The sequence below is a fragment of the Callithrix jacchus genome, chromosome 8, assembly GCF_049354715.1.
Source record: "Callithrix jacchus isolate 240 chromosome 8, calJac240_pri, whole genome shotgun sequence".
NCBI lineage: Eukaryota > Metazoa > Chordata > Mammalia > Primates > Cebidae > Callithrix > Callithrix jacchus.
The window spans coordinates 134,123,913-134,146,705 of NC_133509.1; the positions used below are offsets into that span (position 1 = coordinate 134,123,913).

At 50.4% G+C, this 22,793-nt stretch overlaps 1 protein-coding gene across 10 annotated transcripts in view; it reads right to left on the reverse strand.

Moving 5' to 3' along the window:
• The window catches only part of BCL11B (BCL11 transcription factor B), a 101,252-nt gene that overhangs the window by 64,280 nt on the left and 14,179 nt on the right, over window positions 1–22,793 (reverse strand). For 6 of the 10 annotated variants that reach the window (XM_035261423.3, XM_035261421.3, XM_054240341.2 and 3 more), the window contains one exon: window positions 22,356–22,724. In XM_035261423.3, the coding sequence (XP_035117314.1) occupies window positions 22,356–22,724 (369 nt within the window). The remainder of the gene's footprint in view (window positions 1–22,355; window positions 22,725–22,793) is intronic. The other 4 variants (XM_035261424.3, XM_035261422.3, XM_054240342.2 and 1 more) reach the window with 1 other exon arrangement.

The window sequence follows — 22,793 nt, forward strand, 5'->3', positions numbered from 1 at the left end:
CACCAGAGCTCCCACGCCATACAGCCTTCAGGACCGAGAGGCCTGGATTCGAATTCCTCCTCAGCCGTCTCCTGGCCTCCTGGTTGAAGGTGAGTCACTTTCTCAGAGCCTCAGCTCCCTCAGCTTTAAAGGAAGGGTCAGAGCCAGGGACAGAGGAAGCACGCAGCAAAGGGTCACCATCCTTCTCTCACTTTCCATTCCGATACCTGCCCCACTCCCTATGGTCCTTTCCAAGGCACCAGCACTGCCCAGCAAAGAAAGCAAGAGGGTGTGCTCTGAACACAGCAAAGCCCACTACAAAGACCTGCAAGACACTCCAAAAAGAACGCTTTCTTTGGAGGTCTACGCACACACAAAAAAAGTTTAAAAACAAGGCCCCTAAAATGCTTCTTTGGCTCCAAAACAGGGCAATGATACAGAAGCTCATTCTTGATGCCTTCTTGGGTTTAAGCATTCCACAGGGGTCTGTCACCCTTCTCTCTTCTAGAGGGACTTTGCAGATGCTCCTGCTCCGTTCCTCACACATGCGCACTCACCCAGCGAACACGCCCACCGCCCAGGAGTGTGGAGACACAAAAACGCCTGGAAAAGCCCCAGCCCGGTTTGGGGGGGATTTCAAGCCTTCCCCACCCCCTGAAGCCTCTGGAGCATCCCCTCCCAAATGGGAGGATTACAGATTCCACGTTCCGAGCTAGAGAGAGGTGGTCAGGAATACACTGTGCAGGAGACATGTGTTTTTCTCCCTACTGGTGCCTTTCAATTGCTACATTTTTTTAAGCAGAGAACTCCTACCGATAGTGCAGAAATGAGTCATAGATCAAGGGAGGAGACAGCCAGGGAGGCAGGCGCATGAGTGAGGGACACTGGCAAGGGAACCTGACAGTCCCTGCGCCCCCTCCCCCCATGCCAAGACATTAATTCTCACAAGTCGGAGAAAATTACTATGCATGAATGCAAAAAGCATGATCAGGAGTAATTAACATGGCTTCATATGCAAATTTTATTAATGCAGAAGTACAAAGTCATTATGCAAATGAAACTTACGTCAACTCTCTTGACAAATATTCATCTCTGAGGCTCAAGTTTCTCCCTTTTTATTTATTTATTTAATTTTCTCTCCCCCCTTCTCTTTTATCTGGGCTTTTTTTTTTTTTTTGGTGGGGGAAAGGATAGAGTGGGGGGGAGAGGTGGTGCCTGTGGATGCTACAGGGGCGGCGGCAGCAAGCCACAAGGTCTGTTTGACAAGTTTGCAAAGTTGTTTTCCAACCAGAGAAATTTATTCTTGCATTGTTGATTTTTTTTTTTTTTTTTTTTTTTGGTTGTTGGCAGGTACAAGACAGCTCATAGGAGAAGGGGGAAAAAAATTTTTTTTAATAAAAAAAAAAAAGCTCTGGGCAGCAGGCAGCCAATCAAAACGCCAGAGCCTGTAATGAGGGCGATTGATGGCTGTTTGGCTTTTACTGCAGGGTAATGAACTAGAATCCAGTCTGAGGAGGGGGAAAAATATGAATATTCATGAGACTGTGCTCCTGCCTTTGATGATTAAAGAAATTTTTAATATTCAAATAAGCGCTTGCCAAGTGATTAACAAAGAACAAGCACGCAGAAATATGGAAATGGAAGCCGGGAAAGATTTGAGAGGCGAGCGTACTGTGCAGGAAAGGCAGCACCACATTTCATAAACAAGATAGGCAGATAACCCAATTCTAACGCGAGCAAATAGAAATATTTCTTTCTGATCACTTAAATATTTTGCCAGCTACTTTGTCTTAAGGATGATAAAAAAAAAATGCTATGTATTAAGAGGGCAAGGGGGAAGACATCACGTGAAGTCAAATGCCTTGCTCACATTTAGAAATCATTATCCTGATCCAAGCTCATCTCTTCCCACCCCAACGGGAAATTGGAATTCTTTTTCCGGTTTGCTACAGAGGGAAGATGGAGGAGAAGCCAGCAGAGACTTTAAACCCCAACGCCTGAAATTCAGGCCTGCCGGTTCTGGGCAGGCACCGCCATGGATTGTGGTCATCTGATGCTTCTAGGCTGGTCCAAAGGGAACAGTGATGTCTAGCGGGGAGGGGGCATAATGCTGGTGCCTGGAGTCTATAGAGCTCAGGCCTCCTGGAGGCTCAGGTCCTGCTGTAAACACAAGGAAAAGGTGATCTTCGGGAGAGCAGGGTGGTGGGGGGCTCTTGAGAGGCTGAAGGGACCCTGACCTTCAGCACAGGGCCTGGCCCAGCGGTCTTCAGGGCCATGAGGAAAAGCATCCTCCACCCATCCCACCAACTCCAAGACCTGTCTGCTAAGACTGCAGGCTCATATTTGAACAGCTCCACCATGGGTTCACATTGAAGCATGTTATAATAATAACAGTATTAGCTGGTAATACATCTGATTAGCGGCCCATGACATCCATTTTGGCAATTTCCTATTTGAAAGAAATGGAGTGCTACCTTACATGAATCAGGCACTGGGTGTTCACCCGACAAGACCGGCCTTCTCATCATTCGTCTTTTCTCAATCCCTTTTTTTGGGGGGGCTGTGGGGGGTGTAGAGGGGGAGTAGCTGAGACAATAGGAAGAGAGAACAATTCTAGGGAGCCTTCTTCATTGCTCAATTTCAGAGCTACACAGGTCTCTGGAGTGGGAGGGGGCTCAAAAAATAAATTCCTTCACTCCACAGGTATTATTTCATTTCTTTTTTTTTTTTTTTAGCTTTTAATTACCAAGGTCTAGGAATCAGCAATGACTAAAACTTGTTTTCCATTTCCTTGAAAGATATTCAACAACAATCATAATAATAATAAAGTAGAAAGGGAAAGCCAAGCGTTGACATAAGCACATAGGTTACCACGAAAATCTGCAAGTCTAGGGCGGGTCCCCAAGTCAGGACCAGAGGGGGAGTGGGTGTGCCACGCGGTGCAGCTCACTGCCTTGGAGCATTCGGGGGACCTAGAAATGCCATGCCGGGCAACGGGGCTCCCCAAGTCCCACCTCCCACTCCTGGATTCTCGTTCTCATGAGACGCCACTGTTCCGTCTGGTCACCCAATGGCCACTACAGGTCCCCAGTCCCTTGCTGCCATGGGTTTTGGTTTAGGGGTGAATATGTAGGTGTCTTTGAAAAGAATAGCAATGAAAATGGAAAATGAGGTCTCACAAGGTTCTGCACAGCTGTGTTTAAAGAGTTCCTTCAGGGTCATTACACAGGAGACATAAAAATAGTTCAAATCTACGTGTGGCTTCTACAAGGGCAGCCAGCTGAAAGCCAGCAGTCACTGCAAGTGGCTGGGAGAGGAAGAATCCAGATGCAGGTGAAAGAGCTTCTCCAGCATCCCTCATCAACCATCTAGGCCCTAATGGACCCAGAGAGGGTCGCTGAGGGGTGCCAGGCTGCAGGAAGGGAGGTGGGCTTGCCGGGGCCCTCCAGGAACATGTGTAACTGCTCATCTTTGTCCTTGAGATCATTTCTACCATCACTTCCATAAATGACCATCCAGAGATCCCCACAGGCCACCCACAGGCCCCCCACAATCCCACGTGGCCACCAAGGTATCTCCCTGCACCCACAGCGAGAAGGCTTGGCCATGAGGGAGACTAGAAGCACACCTCGGGGAGCTCCCTGAGCCAGGCTGCCCTCCTCTAAGCTCCTCCTCTCAGGGCACTTCCAAAATCTGTCCTGGTGAATCACCATTCACGCTATTTTCACTCTCCAACACGCTGTCCATCTAACACATCCCAGAAAATGGAGAGGCAGAGCAAAGGAATGACCGTGTCCCCAACAACATTACCAAAACCTTTCTCCTCCTCCCACCAGAGATTAGAAAGGAAAAATGCCCCCTAGCAGCTGTGTCTTGCCATTTAGAAGGGCACACTTGGGCACACCCGTTCCCCAGGTCCAAAAACACCTGTTTCATTGACTGCCAACTCCAATTTCCTCCAGATGCAGGCCACTGAAATATCCAGGGCTGCACCCTGAGCCAACGACTGGTGAGGTTCTATCACAAATTCCAACACCAAGGCCCCTGTGAGGGAGCAGAGGACATTTCAGATGTTGCTGAGAAGGAAGGGCATCCCTCAGCCATCTTCTGTGAATCACAGAGGTGGAGGGGGCTGGCCGTTCCAGCCCCTAAGTGGGTATCTGCTGGGGTTAGGAGGGACAGTGGGGGACACAAAGCTTGGAGTCTTCTTTTGCTTGTCTCTGGGGAAAACCCTGGAGTGCTCTGAACTACTGGAATGCAGACAAAGCACTTCCACTTGTCCTCCAGCCGGGACATTGGTCATTCCTTGGCTCCTACACATCATGCCTCGGGACACATATAGAAAAATGAATATAACTCCTCTGGGGTGACCTCAGGCAGGCAGGATCCACCAAACTGGGACCCACAATCCTGGAAGAGGCAGGCCTGAGGACAACAGAAGGTGAAGCCCTATGTCACGCTGCTTAGAAAATGTGTGCATGCACATCAATTACCTATAAGAGAGCTTCTAAACACACACATATGCACATACACACACAAACTCTCATCTATCAGCAACGTGGGCATGTTCAGATGTCCTGGGTGCGTCCAACCAGAGTCCACAGAGGCCATGGAGAAATCGCAGCTGAGAGATTCTCTAAATCTCACCAGCAAAACCAGTCAGTCAATACCTGGCAGAGGAATTGCCCCTTTTCCTCCTGATTCAGGTTTTTTGATCTGAGGTGCAGTCGCCACTTCAACCTTCAGCAGTCTCTGCTCTCTAAGACAATCTAATCCAAGATCCTTCAGGAATTTTATCTCCAGTTGCGTACAGAGCCACAAACAGTACATTCCGTGTCATCTGCATGAAGCATAACTTGATGAAGAATGAAGGCGGGCTACAAGCCGAAGTGAGGTGTTAGATAGGTCATTTGGATTCCAAGCATAGAGTGTAGAACTTGGGGTTGGGACCCGTAGCCTTTCCCAGATGGAACTAAGGGACCGGATTCCAATGACAAGCTTGGCCAGACATCCCTTAGATATGTTCCTATGTCTTCATTAATTTAGAGCTGAGGGTGGGGGTGAGGGTGGAAACACACCATTAAGATAGAAGTCACGTGTCACACAAGGCCAAACCCAGGAAACTCATCTTCAGATCGGGTGCCTACAGGGAGTTTTAAACTAAGGATACCTTCTTCTAACCCCTCAGCACCCACCGTCCCTGACCTTGGAAGAATGTCCTGGAAACACTGAATCCTGATGCATGTTAAAAATCCGGCCCTGTATAAAACATGTTTAAAAACTGGTGAGTTCAGGAAGTTGTGGTTCCAAGGTCCCACAGGCTCCAACAGGGGCTTCTGCTCAGCAGCCATGCTCAGACAGCGCAGTGGAATAAACAGAAGGAGGAAGGCTGAGCTGTGAGAATCCCGGAGAATTAAGAATGAAAATACACGGCACAGCCAATAAAAAGAACGTAAAGAAAACAGAGTGCCCAGCAAGGAGGTTATTGGGATGACTCAAGCCCAAAGCAGCCAGAAAAGGGGACGGAAATTTCAGGTGCAGACGGAGTCATGGATGTGAGCAATGTAAGCACCATCGACCTTTTTAAGACCAGACCGTAAAACTCTACCTGAGCAATCAGGCAGCAGACAACCACCAGGCAGGCAGCGTTTCTCGTTTCAGATGGAACAGAAATAAACCTGGTTAGTAGAAGGTTAAAAAAAGAAAAAGAAAAGAAATCAAATTGTAAAAAGGAGGACCCTGCTATAGTTTAAATGCACATGTTGTTTTGCGTTGTATTTAATAGAATTATAGGCAATTGATTTCTACTATTGTCATAAAAAATATCCAGCTCTCCCCTGGATTTTGTTGATGATTAAATCTCTTTTTTCCCTTTCATTTCTTTTTTCCTTTTTCTAATGGACTTATTTCAGTGCTTTGCATTACATAAGAACAAAATCTTTCTATGGCCTCTTTATGTCCCTAAGCCAAGTCTGAAATGTCACTGACTAAGAGTTGAACAGGCCTGTAATTACTTTCAACAAAGTAGTTCCTTGAACTGAGTTTTCTGTATGTAGATGGCATTTAATATACATATTGTAAGCCTTCTTTTCAGCACAGGTAACGTTTGATGGCAAAAATCACAGATTTTCTTCTAAGGGAACAATGTAACAGCTACCTTCGTATTTTTTGACGTGAAATCCACTTTCATCTCCTCACACACTAGCAGTGGTGTGCACAACAAAATTTGTAAAAATTAACACTTCGCAGGATTAATTTAATAAAGATTGTTAGCACATTAACACTAGTAGCATTGCTCCTTGCGATTCATCTAGCCACGCTCGAGACGCCGCTCTAACAGAGCTTTACGTTCAGCTGAGGTTTATACCGTGATTTAATGTAATTAAAGAAGCCGGCAGCGCAGTCCTCAATGGAAATATCATTTCTATTGCAGAGTATTCCCATTAGAAACTGGGGGAAATCATAGCACGCTGACTTTGATTTTGTTGTAATTTTTTTTTCCTCGGCTATCTTTGAAACAGAGCTGATGTGCTGGACCTCAGAATTTACTGCAGACGCTGCAAAGATTCCACGATAAGACAAGCCTCTGCTCCCTACAGGAGTGCCCAGTATTTACACGCCACCTACTTATTTGAAACTGTTTATTTTTTAATTTTTTTAAATCTACAGCCTCTGTTTGACTGTAATTACTCAGGAAGTTCTCTGCCCAGCACCCCATCATGAAAATGACTTTTCAGATACCCCAAAACAACATCGTAGATAAGAGCTCAGAGGTGGGCAGGCCTCTGGGGCCACTCTTACACACATAAACAATAATCCTGTAGCTAGGATCCCAACAAGTTCCACTTACAGATTGGGGCGAGAATCTAGCTGTAATCTCAGGGAAAGAAAGCAGCATCATTCAGGAGGCCTCTCAGAGACTAAACAGACAGAAAACCCAAAAGAAAAAGAAAAAAAAAAATCTTTGCACCACATAACCAAAATGGCAGAGAAAATTAAGTCTTGGGGCTGAGACGAAGGGAACCTGACTCAGCTCCTCCGCCTCTGACAGCTGCCTCCTGCCCTTGGAGCGGCCAAGTGCAAACAAAAATGAGACCTTTCTTCTCTAAAACTGCTTGCTACATGTCCCGTGCTGTAAGGGTGACCAAGCGCTTTTCCCCCTCCGTAAGTGCATTTGAATACCCTTATTCTACATCCTAATTTCTCTGAAAAAAACATCAGTGTCACTAAAAAAACGTCACTCTGTTTTGCAAAATCCAGCAGCTTCCTTGGCAGCGAGAAAGGCTGGCTGGCATTATCCCCTCATTTGACAAAACTACTATTTCTGGGCATGTGCTCAAAAGCAGGTAGGAAGCAAATGCTGAGAAATAAGGAAGTAAAAACAGCCAACAGATTTTTCACTACCGAGAACGCCAAGCGTAAACACGATTTATTTAGCTGTGTTTAATGTGTCTGTCCTCCACTCCGTTACAAGCCCACTTGGGTTTAAGGAAAGGGTGGGTAGAAGGGGACAGGAAAAGAGGAGCTGGGAGGACAATCAGGGAGAGGGAGCGGGGCAGGCGGCACTGAAGGGAGATCTGAACGGCTCGGTTCAGAGTTTTAGGAGAACAAGAATCTTCTACCCCAAAATACACGAATATGTCAAAAGAAGGCAGCACTAATCTGCTAGTTAATTAATGAGCTGCCACTAACAAAAGATGGAAGAGCTCGTTCATACAGACAATATTTACATGGGCGTTGTGTGATCTTGTCCCCCAGCTTCCCTACCTTTTCTCGCAAACCAAGTGGGCTGGGTACAGCAACAGGCGGAGGAGAGGCCCGTCAGGTTGGGAGGGTTACAAGTACAACCGTGGAGAGGGGAATATCACTGTCTTCCTTGTCCAGCCTTGCATGCCCACGTGGAATTTACTTAGATCTGTATTCAATTAGGAAGCACCAGACAGCTCCTGGCTCTCAGCCTGCACCAACGCAGACTCCGGGTATCTGCCGTCCCCCATTCCAGCCCCGAAGCCAGTGAACAGGGGCTCGCTCAAGGCCCCCGTGGGGAAAGGAGAGGGCCACACTCTCCCACTCCTACCCCACAACTCCAGCCCCAAGTCTTGGCCCAGCCAGGATGAACAAACCCAATATATAAAGAAAGCTTCTGTATTTCTGAACTAACAAGACTAATCCAGAGGTTTTGGGCCCTGCCAGAGGTTATTTTATTAAAAATCTATTTCAAGTCATCCAGCTTTTGCTGGAAAAAAGAAACCAAGCCACTTCCAAAGAAAAGCAACAACCAAAAAGTAAAATGGAGCCCCAACAGGACACTTAGGGCCTCGGGTTTCCCCAGCGAAGGTACCATTTCACAGCAGCCAGCTGTGTGCTCCGTGGGAATAAGTGCCAATTTTTGTTAGCTCTGACAGGCGACGAGAATTTCCTCACCAGTCCGCTTGAGTTCCTTCCTCACCCGCACCTAGCAAGACTGTGCATTTAAAGACTGCCTGCTGTATGCATTCCTCACCAATCCAAGTCCATATGGCCTCTGTCCAGCTCCTCTCCTTCTGGAGCCTGAGACCAAATATCAGGAAAAATACCTTTTCTGGGGTATTCAGGTCAAGGGCTACAGTGACATTATGCAGTGTCAAGATTTTGAATCATGTGACAATCCCAACAATAAGGAGCCAGGGTGGGGGAACAGTCCTCTAAAATGCATAGGGAGGGGGGCTGTCTCCTATTGGTATCAGGTTACTAAATCGAAAACCCAAGTCCCCTCCCCACATAAACCTCCTCCCAAAGCCCCTAATTCTTCCCCCTTGCAGTAAAAAATTACACCCTCTACAAGCAGCTATTTGATTCCTTTCCCTTTTGCAAATTAGCCACCCTGCCCCCACGCACTGAACAATAACAGTTCTCCATTTTTATGATGTCTTTGAAATCAGCAATTGCTTCACTCCTACCAAGGGGTTGTTTTCATATCTGGACAGTGATGGGAAAGTAAATAATTGGCTAGCCCCATTTTATAGATGAAGAAACTAACAGATGAACTGGTTTGCCCTGGGCTGTTTAGAAAGGAGATGCATCTGAGACTACCCCATGTCTCTCTAACAATGAGACGGCCCCTGAGGCTCCAGCAAAGAATAGTATTGGACCTCTAAGCAGAACTCAGGTGCCACTCTGGAAGCCACCCTCGTAGGAAATCCTATACAACAATCTAGATCTCTCAAAGCAATAAAATGGAAGATGCTGAACACAGCACCGCTGAAGGACGCTGCCAATTGCACTGGTATTTCAACATGATCCAGCTGCGAGAATCCCCCAGTTCCAGGCAAATCTCCCACACACTGCTCCTTAAAAAAAAAGCAAAGCAAGTGCCCTGAAGACACTTGCCAGGGCTCAGAACCACACACGGCAGGGCAGCCCACCCTGCCACTCAGGCGCAGAAAGTGTATGCCCTCAAAGACGACAGAACACGCTGGGGGCTTCCAGTTATCCTTAAGGAAGATTCTGAACAAGAATCTTTTACCACATTGTCCAAGCCTTAACCTAAACCTAAAGGGAGAAATCACCCATAATTCTGATCACTGTTGAGCCGTCAAAATAAAGAAAATGAAAATGAAAAGTCAGCCTCCCCCTCAGTGTACCAGCCAATACTTCAGCAACCACAGGTTACCTATCTTTCAAGCAAAACATGAAAAATTACCCCCCCAACACACCCCTTGTCTCCAAAAATCCTAAAATGTACATCACTTTAAATGAACTGCAGAGACCTATGATGGGGCCCCTCAAACACACACACATAATTAGCGTTTCATCTTTCTTTCTGTAAAGGAATCCGGTAACATAAATATTAATCAAACACGAGAATCTGCCAGTTCGTTTTGGACCATTATGAGTGCCGGGTTGTGATCTTTACCCGTATTTACAGATATTCAAAGGCAGATTCTGTCTTGTTAGAACTGTTATAAATGGACGTCTGAGAAATCAGTGAGCAAGTTCAGGCAGATATGAAAACCTTCCTGTCCAGGACTGGCAGTAGTTTTGAGTTCCCAAGTGTTGAATTTGTTACCTTTTCCGAAGGCCTTTCAAAAAATAAATTGACAAATGCCTTCAGATTCCTCGACCAGAAGAGCTGGCTGCTCAAAGTTCAGGTTAACTAAATCTGAGATTTTAAAATCAACTCTTACTCAAAACGCCATGAAGGTGCCGTTTACAAAATAATTTAGCCCTGAGAGCACAGAAAGTGTAATATACTGTTTCTGACCCAAATCATAAATACATATGTATATGCATATTTTTTAAACTACCTTGACTCTTGTTATAGCAAATCTATTCTGTCTGGTTCAGATTTATTTCTGAAAAAAAAAAAAAAGGAAAATAGAGATATGGCTCCAATCCTAGCCTGGAAAAGCTGTCACCGTGAAGGTAAACTTTTAATCAGCTACAGGCAAACAGCATACACTTTTATTTCCAGAGTAACAGCTTTGGGGAAATGTTGGAACGTTTTCTTAAGAACTTCGTGGTGGATACGCTGGGAGTCCAACCACTGCTTTTCCGGGTCTTTAAGGGCCTGTTGAAGTATTTTAAACAACTGGAGGCCAATTCTTAAAGCACAAAACTAGAGAGTCCTAGCAAGGTGACGATTTGCATACAAATTCTTCTTGGAAGGGGTTATCCTAAGAGAAGCCAGGCTGGAAGGAGGCCTGCCATGAATCCCCTGTAATTCCAGGAGCCTTCGGTGTCCCACTGTAGTGGAGAGTTCCATTCCCACACAATTGGGAATCCCAGCTCCAGGATTCCATCTAGAAAAGCGGGCTTACTCTCCTCCTCGGGAAAAAAATAAGGTCCCCACGAAATCCCCACTTTGAGCTGGGGCTACTGCCCCTGGATGACCAAAAAAAGTACAAGGGAACTCTCGGAGGCTCCTTCCGTCCCGGCCCCACCTGGATCCCGGGAACCGCCCGCTCTGTCCCACCAATGTGGGCTGAGGAAGACGGCGCCACTCTTCAGGGCAATGGCGGCGGGCGGAAGAGGGATCCCCGTGCGCCCCCAGCACCCGGGACCAATGCCACCCCAGCGAGGCGACCTGACCCCGCGCGCGGCAGTTTCGGGGAGGAGGCCACTACCACATTCCCCATGCCCGGGAAGATCACCCACCCGGGAGGCCGCCCGAAGGCCGGAGAGGGGGTGACTGGTGGAGGAGGGGCGGCCCCGGGCGCACAAAGGGGCCCGGGGCCGGCGGGCTCCCCGCCCTTGACCTTGGGTCCCCGCCTCCATCCATCTCCGCCGGCTGCCAGGGAAGGGGGCTGGCCCGGGGCCAGGGGCGTGCTCGCTAGGCGGCTGCTGGGCTGGGGACGCACAGGGGGCCGCCAGGGGGCGGGGAGGAAAGGGGCCGGGAAAAAAGACCAGAGCTGCAGAGTGCTCCGAGGAAACCTGTATTCCAACTCCTTCGGGAGCCGGTCCCGAGGCGGCTCCGATTCACTCCACGCCCCAGCCCCCCAAAGCAAAAGTTGCACGGACGCACGAGGGAAACCCCCTCCCCACAGCTGGCCCTTCGGCTCGCCCACCCCCCGCCTTCCTCGGACCCGAGCCGAGTGGGGGAGGGGAGCGACAGGGAAGGAAGAAAGGAGCTCGCCTTCCAGGCGAGGCCAGACGCGGGCTGGGTCAGCTGCGCCTCCGCCCGCCCCTCGCCGCCCGGCTGGGGCAGCTGGTCCATTAAGCCCCCGAATTATGCATGGACCTTGAGCCCTCTCGGCCTCCCGCCCCCACCAAGGCACAATCATCGTGCGCAGCGGGCCCAGGTCCGAGAGAGAGAGAGAGAGAAGGAGGTGGAGAGAAGGAGAAGGACGCGAGGCCGTGGGCGAATCAGAGGCCGGCAGCCAGGCGCGGGCCAGGCGCGCTCGAAGGCCTCGGAGCAGTGCTGAGTAGCCTCCCGACCCGGCCAGGGCCAGCGGGACAGGGCCCCGCTCGCAGGGGAGTCCCCCGCTCAGTTTTGAAGTTGCCAAAGTGTCCGCGCCGTGCCGGTTGCTGGGTCCGGGAGATGCGGCAGCTCTGCAGAGCTCAGCGCCCCTGGCCGCGGGGAAAGCCATTGTGTTCTCCTGTGTGGCAATGCTGGGGGCTATGGACCGCAACCACTGAGGCCCCCGGAGGGAGGGGCCTGGAGTCCCTCGCGGACAGGGCAGGGGGAGGCGGTCTCGTGGGCGGCGGAGGGGATGGGGATGATTTGCTGGGGATAGGCACCCTCGGGGGGAGGGGAGGAGGCCAAGCTTGATGAGGGGCAGCTGGAGCTAGAAGGAGGCGAGAGGAGACTTGCAAGTTGCAATCCCCCGGGAAACCGGAAAATCGCAGTAGTGGGGAGGCAGGTGGCGCCCAGAGGTTCAGAAGCAGAGTTGGGAGGACTTCGATGTCCACCCCTCAGAGAGTGACCCCGGCAGGCCCCAGATTGCTCCGCAGCCTGGAGCCTCGAGCCCCGCCTCCCCGCACCACGCTGTTTTCGGCGTTCCAGACCACCGCGCTGCAGTCTACGCTGCCCTGACGCTGCAGTGTGGACCTTGGTTTGCTTCTCGACCCGTCTGTTTCTGGAAATGACTTCTTTCTGTCTTTCCCCCTCTCCCCAAAGCAAAGGCCAGGTCAGGAAAATTACATACTTCGTTTTCCCGACAAATAAAGTCGCCTAGTTTGCAGGGAAAGTTTTACAAGCCAATGATGCAGAGAGAAGACCACACTGTTTAGCTTTCTTAATTGGCTGGCTTTGAACTTGAGGTGGGAGGAGAAAAGAACCCGCTCCAGCCCCAGGAAAACTTCGTTTTGCCAACAGTTTTTAGTAGTAAAAACTCCAACAGTTTTTAGCCTGCTGCTGGAGTGGGAAGGAGTCATTGAAGGTTTGTCCCATTTTCTCCTGAACAGAGAAGAATCCAGACAGTTGCTGTCTCTCTGAGCCCAGGACAGACAGTCTCTGCCTCCTAACCCCAGGGAAGGAGCCTGGAATCCCTGGTTGGCTGGCTACACTCTCCGGAAGGTGTGCTCTGCTCTGAAAAGACTTGAAATAAAGACTCTCTACTTCTTTCCAGGATGCCTTTGGCACCTGCACTCATCAGGAGGTAGATGCATGTTTTTTGCACACTCTTGGGAACTGGAAGGATAGCTTGTCTGTGCCATAACACTCGAAGCACAGTCCAGGCATGGGGCTGCCAGCCCCTAGGGCTCTGTGCCTCTGGATTCATCTTGGGTAGATGCTGACCCACACACCTGTTTGCCTGTACCTTTGAGGTTGTGTCCACAACTGCAACCTGAAGCCTCTGGAAGCTGCCCAGGCACTCGGCCCCCAGGGCAGGGGAGCGGGGAAAACAGCCCTGATCAAACATCACCTTGGCTTAGAGACTGGGCAGGTGGTCCTGTGCTGGGGGACTCACCCTGCCCTTGGCTGGTGCATCTGAAAAGCTGCCTTCTCTCCACACCAGGAGTGGGGCAGTCTAACTTCTCACCTCCAACAAAAAGGCTATTTTGTCACTATTTTTCTGCCCAGAGGAGCCTGTGGTCCCAGTTTCCCAGCTGTCTGAGCAGCCAGGGGCAGATGCTTTCCCAGACCTGCAGCTCACCAAGGGGTCCCACCTCCCTGCCTTCCTGCCCTCCTCTCCCAAGCCTCAGCACAGACTCCTTCAGACCAAAACCAACAGACCAGCAAGAAGACATCAATAAAACTTAAAAACAAAATAAAATGAAGCCTAGGGTGCCCTGCCTTCTCCAGCAAGGCCTCCTCCTCCCTGGGTCCAGCTCGAGGCCGGAAAGTCCTGACCACACCCTGCCCTCAGGAGGCACCCACTCAGTATGCCCAGAGGTCACTGGTCACCCCCAGCAGGCTCTGGGCCAGGGTGGGTCCAGATCTTGTGGACCCAGGTGTATACAATTCAGGGTACACTCATTACAAAGAGAAGAATGCCAAACCACACGGGGACATTCGGGACAGGGCCTGGCCACAGGAGGGGCTCTGAGCTTCAACTGTCAACCTCACAGTGAGTGCACCAAATTCTCCCAGAAAGATCTTCACAGCCTGGAGCAGAAAGACCTAAGCTTTTAATCTAACTGTTTTCATTTTCACCACCAATTTCAGAGAAAACTGCCTTCTAAGCCTAATTAAGGTAAAAAATGAGGAAAGTTGGGGGGACTACTAGGTGTGAGAGGAATCGAGGTGGGAAATCCGAGACCCCCCGCCTGGCTCTTGCAGCTGCTAGAAACCACTGGCGGCTCCATCTCATATTTCAGCCCAGGAGGCTCAGCCCCAGAGAGGGGGAAGGTCCGTCTGCTCAAGGTCACACAGCCTGCCAGCCGCTGCAGTAGGATGCTCCCCTGTGCCTGCCTCTCTCCACTCTGGATTCAACAGGGCCACTTGCCTGTTACTCATGACGAGGGGGCCAGCTCCTCCCAAAATGCAGTCAACATGCCACCACAGATGTGTCCAGGACAGGTAGGTGCCCACTGTCTTGGTCCTTTCACCCCACTCTGGAACCCAAGTCCCATCACCAAGATTTGACCTCAGAGTGGAAATCACTCATTACTGAGCCAGGGGCAGAAAGGGCCTGCACCAGCCACAGTTAAAGAACACACAGTCCCACGAGGACTGGGGCCCCGGGAAATGACCCAGTGCAGACCCAGTGCTGCCCTGGGAAGAAGTCAGGAGCCTGTCTTCTTTTTTTTATTATTTTAATTTTAATTTCTGGGGTACATGTGCAGGACATGTAGGTTTGTTACATAGGCAAAATGTGCCATGGTGGTTTGCTGCACCTATCAGCCCATCACCTAGGTATTGAGCCCAGCATGCATTAGCTATTTTTCCTAATGTTCTCCCTCCCAGCAGCCTGCTTACTAGGCACAGCTGATGACTCGCGAGACAACTGTGCAAGGTACCTCTCTATCACTCAGTTGCCTCATGTGCAAAATGAAACTAATATCTGATTTCCCACCCTCGTGGGGCAGAGACAGTGGATGGGAACACAGGAGGAAATATGACCACAGTGAAGAACATAACTGCAGGAGTTGACACCCTGGGACCCTACTCACCGCTGTGTGACCTTGGGTAAATAACATCTCTGGGCTTCAGTTTCCTCTTCTATAAAGTGGGGCTGATATTCGCATATCATAAGGTCATAGGGAGGATTATACCAGTTAGTATCTGCAGAGTCTTTAGACTAGGGAAGCACTTTGGAAGGCCAAGGCAGGCGGATCACCTGAAGCCAGGAGTTCGAGACCAGCCTGGCCAACGTGGCAAAACCCCATCTCTACTAAAAAATACAAAAACTAGCCAGGAGGGTGCCATAGTCCCAATTACTCAGGAGGCTGAGGTAGGAGAATCAATTGAACCTGGGAGGCAGAGGTTGCAGTGAGCTGAGATCGCACCACTGCACTCCAGCCTGGGTGACAGAATGAGACTGTGTCTCAAAATTTATTTTCGTCTAAAATAAATTTTACATGAAATTATGAAAAACTCAATCTCTTTGTTTCCTCAGTGAAAAGATGACCCCAAAGCACGGGGTGACAGCCAACCAGCCTTATTTCTATAGATTATCAGCAGAGCCCACTCCTAACAGATTCTAGACCTGGTGGTTAATGCATTAGCCACGCGCGAAAATAAACAACAACTATCAAAAAAAAGCTGTCAAATGCCTGATTAAAAAACTTTAGTTAATTACTATTTATGGTCAAAAAATCTAAGAATGATAATATTAACTCAGGCTGAATGTTGGTTAAGTTCGTCCCTTGGGAGCCCAACTGCCTTTCTCTCTGTTTCTTACCTTATCTCTCTCCCGTGTCCTGAATTACTGCTAATATGGAACCGTGTGTATAAATCAGTAAATAAGGCCTCAAACCTTAAAAGTAGAAAAAAAACACCCATTTATTTGACCAGCATTGTCCTTTTTCTTTAATGCAATAAAACTTTCACCTACAATCGGTGCTGATGTCACCTAGTTTAGCTGCACACACTCTTGGCTCCAGTTTGCACAGTTTACGCGGCAGGTGGGTCCGTCACCTCCAGGGCTCACCCCCTTTCTCAGCCAAGGAAACTGGGACTCCACCAGGGGAGATGGCCTCAAGCTACAGGGCTGGGCAGCCTGGGATGGCAAAAAGTTACCCATCCTGACTCCAGATAACTGGGGTCTGGACTCAGCTCTGCCAGTAACTAGTTACGTAAGTGCAGGTAAGTCACTGAGCAGGTGAGAAGGAAGAGTTGTCAGCAAGTTCCTTCCAGGAGGCTCAGAAGCCAGACCTTTCCCCTGGATCCACCAGCAGAATCTCCATTATCAACAGCTAAAACCCCAAGGGCCTGTTCTATGTATGCCTGGTCTGAATCAAACCTCGTAACAAGCCCAAAAGACGAGGGAGAATATCTCCAGTTAAAGGGATGGAGACGTGGGGAGGCGAACGGTTGGCTTGACAGTCACACAGCAAGTCCTGGGAAAAACCACAATTCCTCAAAATAAAAAACTAATTTGTACTTTTGGGGGACAAAACTATGCAACAATGAATACAAAATACTAGAAATAATTGTATATGTGGAAAATATCTAAAATTCTGGCCCAGGTGCACCTGAATTGACATCGCACTGTGTTCTTCGTCACCACCCATCTCTCCAATATCTTCATCAGGAAGTACAGGACAGTATATGCGGATGTCACAGACTGCAGCCACGGTCCCTGGGGGTCTGGGGAGTCCTGGCTGTATCCACAGGGTCATATCTGGGATAAGCTTCAAAGGCCATCTTGGATGGGGTCAGAGGTAGTGCCTGCCATCAAGGCCCCACCAGCCAGACAGACAGAGTTAGAATACTCCTCCCCAAATCCTCTACACCCCTTGCTATTCAGCGAAACCAGGCAGACCCAGGTCTGACTGCTCTGCTGTGTGACCTTCAGCAAGTCCCTTAACTGTTCTGAGCCCCAATTCAAGGTGAGATCCAGAATATCTATTTCCAGTTTGAAGAATTAAGTGAGATAACCCAAGGAAAGCGTTTGACACGGTGAGGGATCCCAGGCAGTGCCCCTCTTCCCCACCACCCAGCCCCAACTCTACCCTGCTCAGCCATCCCGACACCCAGACCCCACCCTGAGCCCAAGGCCACGTCCCTCAGACAGAACACTGCACTATTCCTCAGTGCAGACAGAACTAATAATTAGCTGTCACGATTTAATAATAAAAAAGATAATCCATGCCGCAACACACATGGATTTAACTCCTCTTAATTTGAAGGGAAAATAACAACTCTAAATAGATCAAATGCAAGTTTTTAAGGCAACCTGCAAGTGGGGTTTATCTCCAGCTTCCAGCACAAGCAAGTTATTTAGTTTCTCCCCCTGGCTGAGCTAATATTTTTTTTCACGTTTATTTTATTTATTTTTAAAAGTCTGGAGCGAACATTCTCGAGGCAGCATGTAAATCCTTGGGCCCGTCAGAAGTCCTTTTCTCTCACATGTTTTGTTTAGCAATGGGTCACTGGGACCCTAAACCAAACCCATATCTGTGCCCCCACCTGCTGCAAGAATCTCCCAGGTACATCCCGGGTCCTCCCTGGGTTGCCGATGAAGACATATAAAGTGGGCAGGGGCATCGAAGCCAGGGCTGCCTGCCGCCTCCAAGCCCAGGGGCATGTGCCACCTCCTGTCACCTGCCGCCTGTCTCCGAACTTCTCCAGAAAACTGACATTTGGGACTTGGAGGGTTAGGGAAGCAGGCCGTTCAATTGATGGCTTATAGTTCATTCCACCCTCGGTAGCTTCCTTTGGTTATGGAAGGGCTGATAAGAGGCAAAACCGAATTCCTGGTGATGAAGCGTCTCCCTTCGATGACCACCAAGCGGTAATTACACAGAGGAACCTGTAGGAAATCACTATGAGAGCGAGCCCAGGTAAGTTTTCATGGTTTTGACCAAGAAAAGCAAGCACTCGGCCCGCTGCCGAGCAGGGCCCACACTTTCCTGTGCTTGGCTTTCTAGAAGCATCCACTTCTTGATCATCTGCCTCAGGCCCAACCTGTGCCAGGGAGGTGCTTCCTCATTTCATCCTCAGCATAACCCTGAAAAGGAGGTGTAGACGAGGAAACGGAGGCCCAGAAGTGAAGCGACTCATGGGTGGCCAGCAGTGAGTGACGGGGCTGGGATTCCACCCAGAGACGCGGAAGCCTGTGCTCCCTCACCTTGAAACCCCCAAGCCTGCCCCCACAGAGTGCACCGCCTGCAAAGAGATCCTCAAGGGACAGCTGCCTAACAAAAGACAGAATGTGGGGGAGAGCGTCTCCCCATGCTGACGCTGCCTGTCATGGTGGAGTTAGTCCCACACCTCAGTGGACACTTGTCCCAACCCTGACGGAGCCCGGTGCGGAGGAGACTGGTGCAAGCTGCTCTAACGCCCGAAATGCATCGGAGGAGGGAAAGCCGAGGGTCAGGAGAGGCTCCTGTTTGCAGCACACCTACCCCCACCATGTGCCAGGCGCTCATCCTAAATGTCACAATGACAGATGAGGAAACCGCAGCTCGGAAGGTTGAGTCTCTGCCCAACGCTGGCAGGGAGCACTGTGGGGCTCCGGCTGGGGCTGTATTGTTTCCCACACAGCAGCAGGCAGCCTTCAAACCCCAAACACCCTGAAAGCCCCTTTCTCCTCACCCCTCCTCAAAACACCCCTCCCAGAAGACGGCTTGACACCACCACGTGCTCTTTACAAACCCTGGAACACCTCTCAGCTTCCCCAATGGACAGGTCCTCTGCTCCCCTGAACCCTCACAGAGATAGGGAGGATTCCACAGGCAGGAACCTTAAGAAACATAAAGACTGTGAACCTACAGGCAGCGATGTATCAGAGGCACCGTAGCTGCCCTGAGTCAGATCAGCGGCCAAAGACCCCGCCTCTGACCAACTCCGCCCCATCCCCAGACAGGCCTGAAACAAGCTGCCCACAGGAGTGCTCAGCAGGGAGCCAGGCCCTAGACCCAGAATGCACCCAAGAGCAGGTCTGCTGCCAGCTCACACTCTGCCCATTATCCCCATGTCGACACCCACTCCCTCCCCTTGGGGCTCTTCACCTGGGGAGCCAGGTGGGGACACCCAGGGTGGAAGAAGGGCCCCAGGTGCTCAGTTGCTGAATGAATGAATGAATAAATGCCCTCCAGAAAACAAAGCTTCAGAAACTTTCTCCCACTACCTTCCTATTTCTCTATCATTTACCAAAATAAAATTGTAATTAATCTCCAGAATGACTGTCCCAAGGAAATGGCTGACATGGGGTCCACATGTAGTGTGAGGACTGACAGAAGCCCCCATGCAGTTCTCACCCTGCGGTCTCCCTTAAGGGTGAGAGGAACCCCCTTCGGGTCTGTCTCTGGAGTCCCCACTTCTACGAGCACCTGGTACCAAGGAAGGGTGGGGACCTGCCTGGGCATTGGGAAGATTGCCGGCCCTGGGAAAGGCAGGACCCTCATGGCCACCAGGACCCTCGAGGCCCCCTCACCCTGTACTCCTCTGAGCCTAGACAGCCAAAGCCAGAGGCAGAGTCCAGGAATTAGCAGCCACCCTCTCACCAGCTACTGGCCAGGGCCAGCGAGGCCCTGGGGACAACAGCAGGGCATGGAGGGGCTGGAATTCTGCTTCGAGCCCTGGCCGGGAGGCAGGAGCATGGGGGGGTCAGCCGGCCCTGGGGGCCAGGAGCGTGGGCAGCAGCTGGACAGGATTCCGGAAGCCCGGGCGGAGAAGTGCCCGTGATGCCTAGTCCCTCTCTTAAAATATAAAGACTCAATTATCTCCGAGCAGCTTGCTTTACACATGAATTGACACATTTATTTTACAATAAATAACTGAAAGTTATCTGTGTTTCCTTTACTGTTAATCTACACAGAGAAATAATAAACAGGGCTTGTCTACAAAAATGCAACTACTGCAGTCCTCAGAATTCAATTAAGCCAAAATAATTAATGCTCCCACCATATTAAATTACTTCATACATTTGAGCCACTGAAGTTTTATTCTTTAATCTTTCCTTTTTATTAAATAAAAAAAGAAAAGAAAAGTTGGTGCCCAAGTAGGCAGGGGAAATGGGAAAAATGGGAACTAGAAAGGCAGGCACATGACGTGCTGTTAAAATAGGATGGTCGTCTTCAGCTGACACAGCATGTACACTGTTTTGTGCCTTTGATTAAAATAACATTTTGAATGCTTTGAACAAACATATCTCTTTAGACTTCTAAGGGATTATTTTACATATTTCTTCCAGAATGAAGAAATCCATTCGTCCTGTTGCTGAACAGAAAGGCCAAGAATATCTTTCGTCACACATAAAGTAAAAATACTGTAGGCTGCTGCAGTATCACAACCCGGAAAAACAGAACAGGGGGGCCAGGGGGCAGAAGGATGGGGACAACGCTGCCTTGGAGATTAACTTTGCCTTTTATGAAATCACATTCAGTCACTTTCCTAAACAAACCTGCCACAGTGCTCCGCAGCCTCTCATTGGGAAATGCCTTCAATGTGAAATGAGGATTTGGATGTTTCCGGCAAAAGCCACAAGTCTTTCCATTGAAACGTACATAGGGGGCCCGAGTCTCCCTGGCAAGGTTACCCCTGAAAGGTCTAGGTGCACCAAGGCCAGGCGTTATATATACTACAAGTGAAAGTATCCCTGGAGTGTCGGCCGACACAGACAAAAGGGACCCAGCCCCTCTCTCGCCTGATGGCTCAGCCTGGTGAAGAGACGCTGCTACGGTGTGCACAGCACTCTGAGAAGCCAGTGTTTACATGCCTGCGGCCTGGACATGTCAGAGATTTTTCTCAAAGCCCCTTGCATCTTGGAAGGCGTCTGAGAGACTTCGCGCTGAGGCACCCATCAGAAGGCAAGGCCCAGAGGCCAAACCGGTCCACTGGGGTCTCCCCAGTGCCTGACACGAGACTGCAGGAATCTGTATACCACCACAGTCTCCCTATAAGAAAGAGGGCTCACTCAGCCCCTTGTACAGGCAGGCAAAGTGAGGCTGAGCCCCACAAAGCTTTGGAGATGTAGGGGAGACAGGCTGTGGCATCTGACTGCATCCAGAGTGATGGGTGTTGACAAGTGCCCACGCCCATCCGTCTCGCCCTCCTAGAAGCATCCAAAGCCTGAGTCCCTCCAGAGCCCATGCTGGCCTCCATGATGGAAGTACAGTCGTGACCAACGCCCTCGTTTCCCCAGCCAGCCACCTACTCAGATGCCACAAAACCAGGAGACCCCGGAGAAAGAAGGGCCACTGACAAAAAAACAGAGCCCCTGCTCATCGAATCCTCACATCAGGCCTGCTGGTATTATCCACGTTCTGTTGACAGATGGGGAAACTGAGGCCCAGACCCATGAAGTGGCTAAGCCAAAGTCAACTGTCACAGTTGGAAGACTCGTCTGCATAAACTCTGATGTCCGTCTTACTCCAGGACGGGCTGCTGCTTTTGAGGGAACCCAGGCTGGCCAGGCCCTCCTTTCTCCCCCAGGCCTCCTGAGCTCAGAAGTATAATCCAGAAACAAACACACCGGTTTGCACAGAAAGCAGTGGCTCCCTGGAGGGAGTCCCAGCATGCCATGGTGCTGGCCAAGGGGGAGGGACTTCATGCTAACTCCCTGCGGTGAGCAGAGCCATGCCTGGGGACAGAGGGGCCCTAGACCTGTTCTCAAGGTGGTAAAACCAGCTGTCCCAGTGGTCAAATGAGTGAGCATGTCAAAGGGCATGGCCAACCTCCTCCAACGGGCACAGTGCTCCAACAAGTTCCCACACCCCCGCCTGGGACCGGCCCCTAGGGTCGGGTAACATCAGAAGCAGTCTCTGAGATCGGGGGCCTAACTCCTCTTTCCACACATGGGAAACTGAGTCCAGAGAGAGAAGAGAGTGGAGAAAACGAACACCCCCATTCGTAAGTCCCTACACGGTCATGCTACATGCAACGAACGGCTCACTGATCCTCACAGCAGCCATAATGAGGTGGGTTTCCTTAGCTCCATTTCATAGATGGGCAAACTGACATGTCCAAGTTGTGAAGACAAATTCTAACCCAAGACTAGCTGCAAAATCACAGACTAAGCTGAGATCAGTAGCAAAGAGAGGACCAATCAGACTTCCGAATTTCCATTCTGTGCTTCTGACCACCTCTGGATCAGCCCCCGAGACAGAGTCCCCTCACCAAAGGCAAGCAGCCATCAGCTATTTGGACCTCTCCAAGCCCCAGGCCTGTCTCCTCCTGAGGGTCACCTGGATGGTGGACCCTCAGAAAGGGGGAGTCCTGGCTGACGGCCCAGAGGCCATCCTGGAAGCCCCTGGGCCTTCCCCCTGCACCAGCACACTCAAGCAAAGGGCGTGGGACCCGGGAGGTGGCTTCTGCAGCAACCAGCAAGCGCAGCGTCCCATACCTGCAATGTTCTCCTGCTTGGGACAGATGCCTTTCGTGGGCGAGAGCAGGTGGTCATCTTCGTCGGGGGTGACCTGGATCCCGATCTCCACCGGCTCGGACACTTTCCTGAGCTCGGAGCGTGAGGAGGGCGGCGGGCTGTCCTTGTCCAGGGCCTTGTCATAGCAGGCACCCAAGCTGCCGCCACACTGCTTCCTTTTGTGCTCTATAAAAACCAGGATGTCCCCCAAGGGGAAGTTCATTTGACACTGGCCACAGGTGAGCAGGTCAGGGTCGGGGCCACCCACCATCAGCCCCAGGCCACTTGGCTCCTCTATCTCCAGACCCTCGTCTTCTTCGAGGATGGCGGCCTCCACATGGTCAGCCTCTGCTGGAGACAGAAAGAAGAAAGGGAAGGGGCAGAGAAGATAGAGATGGGCTTAGGAGGTCACAGCACCCG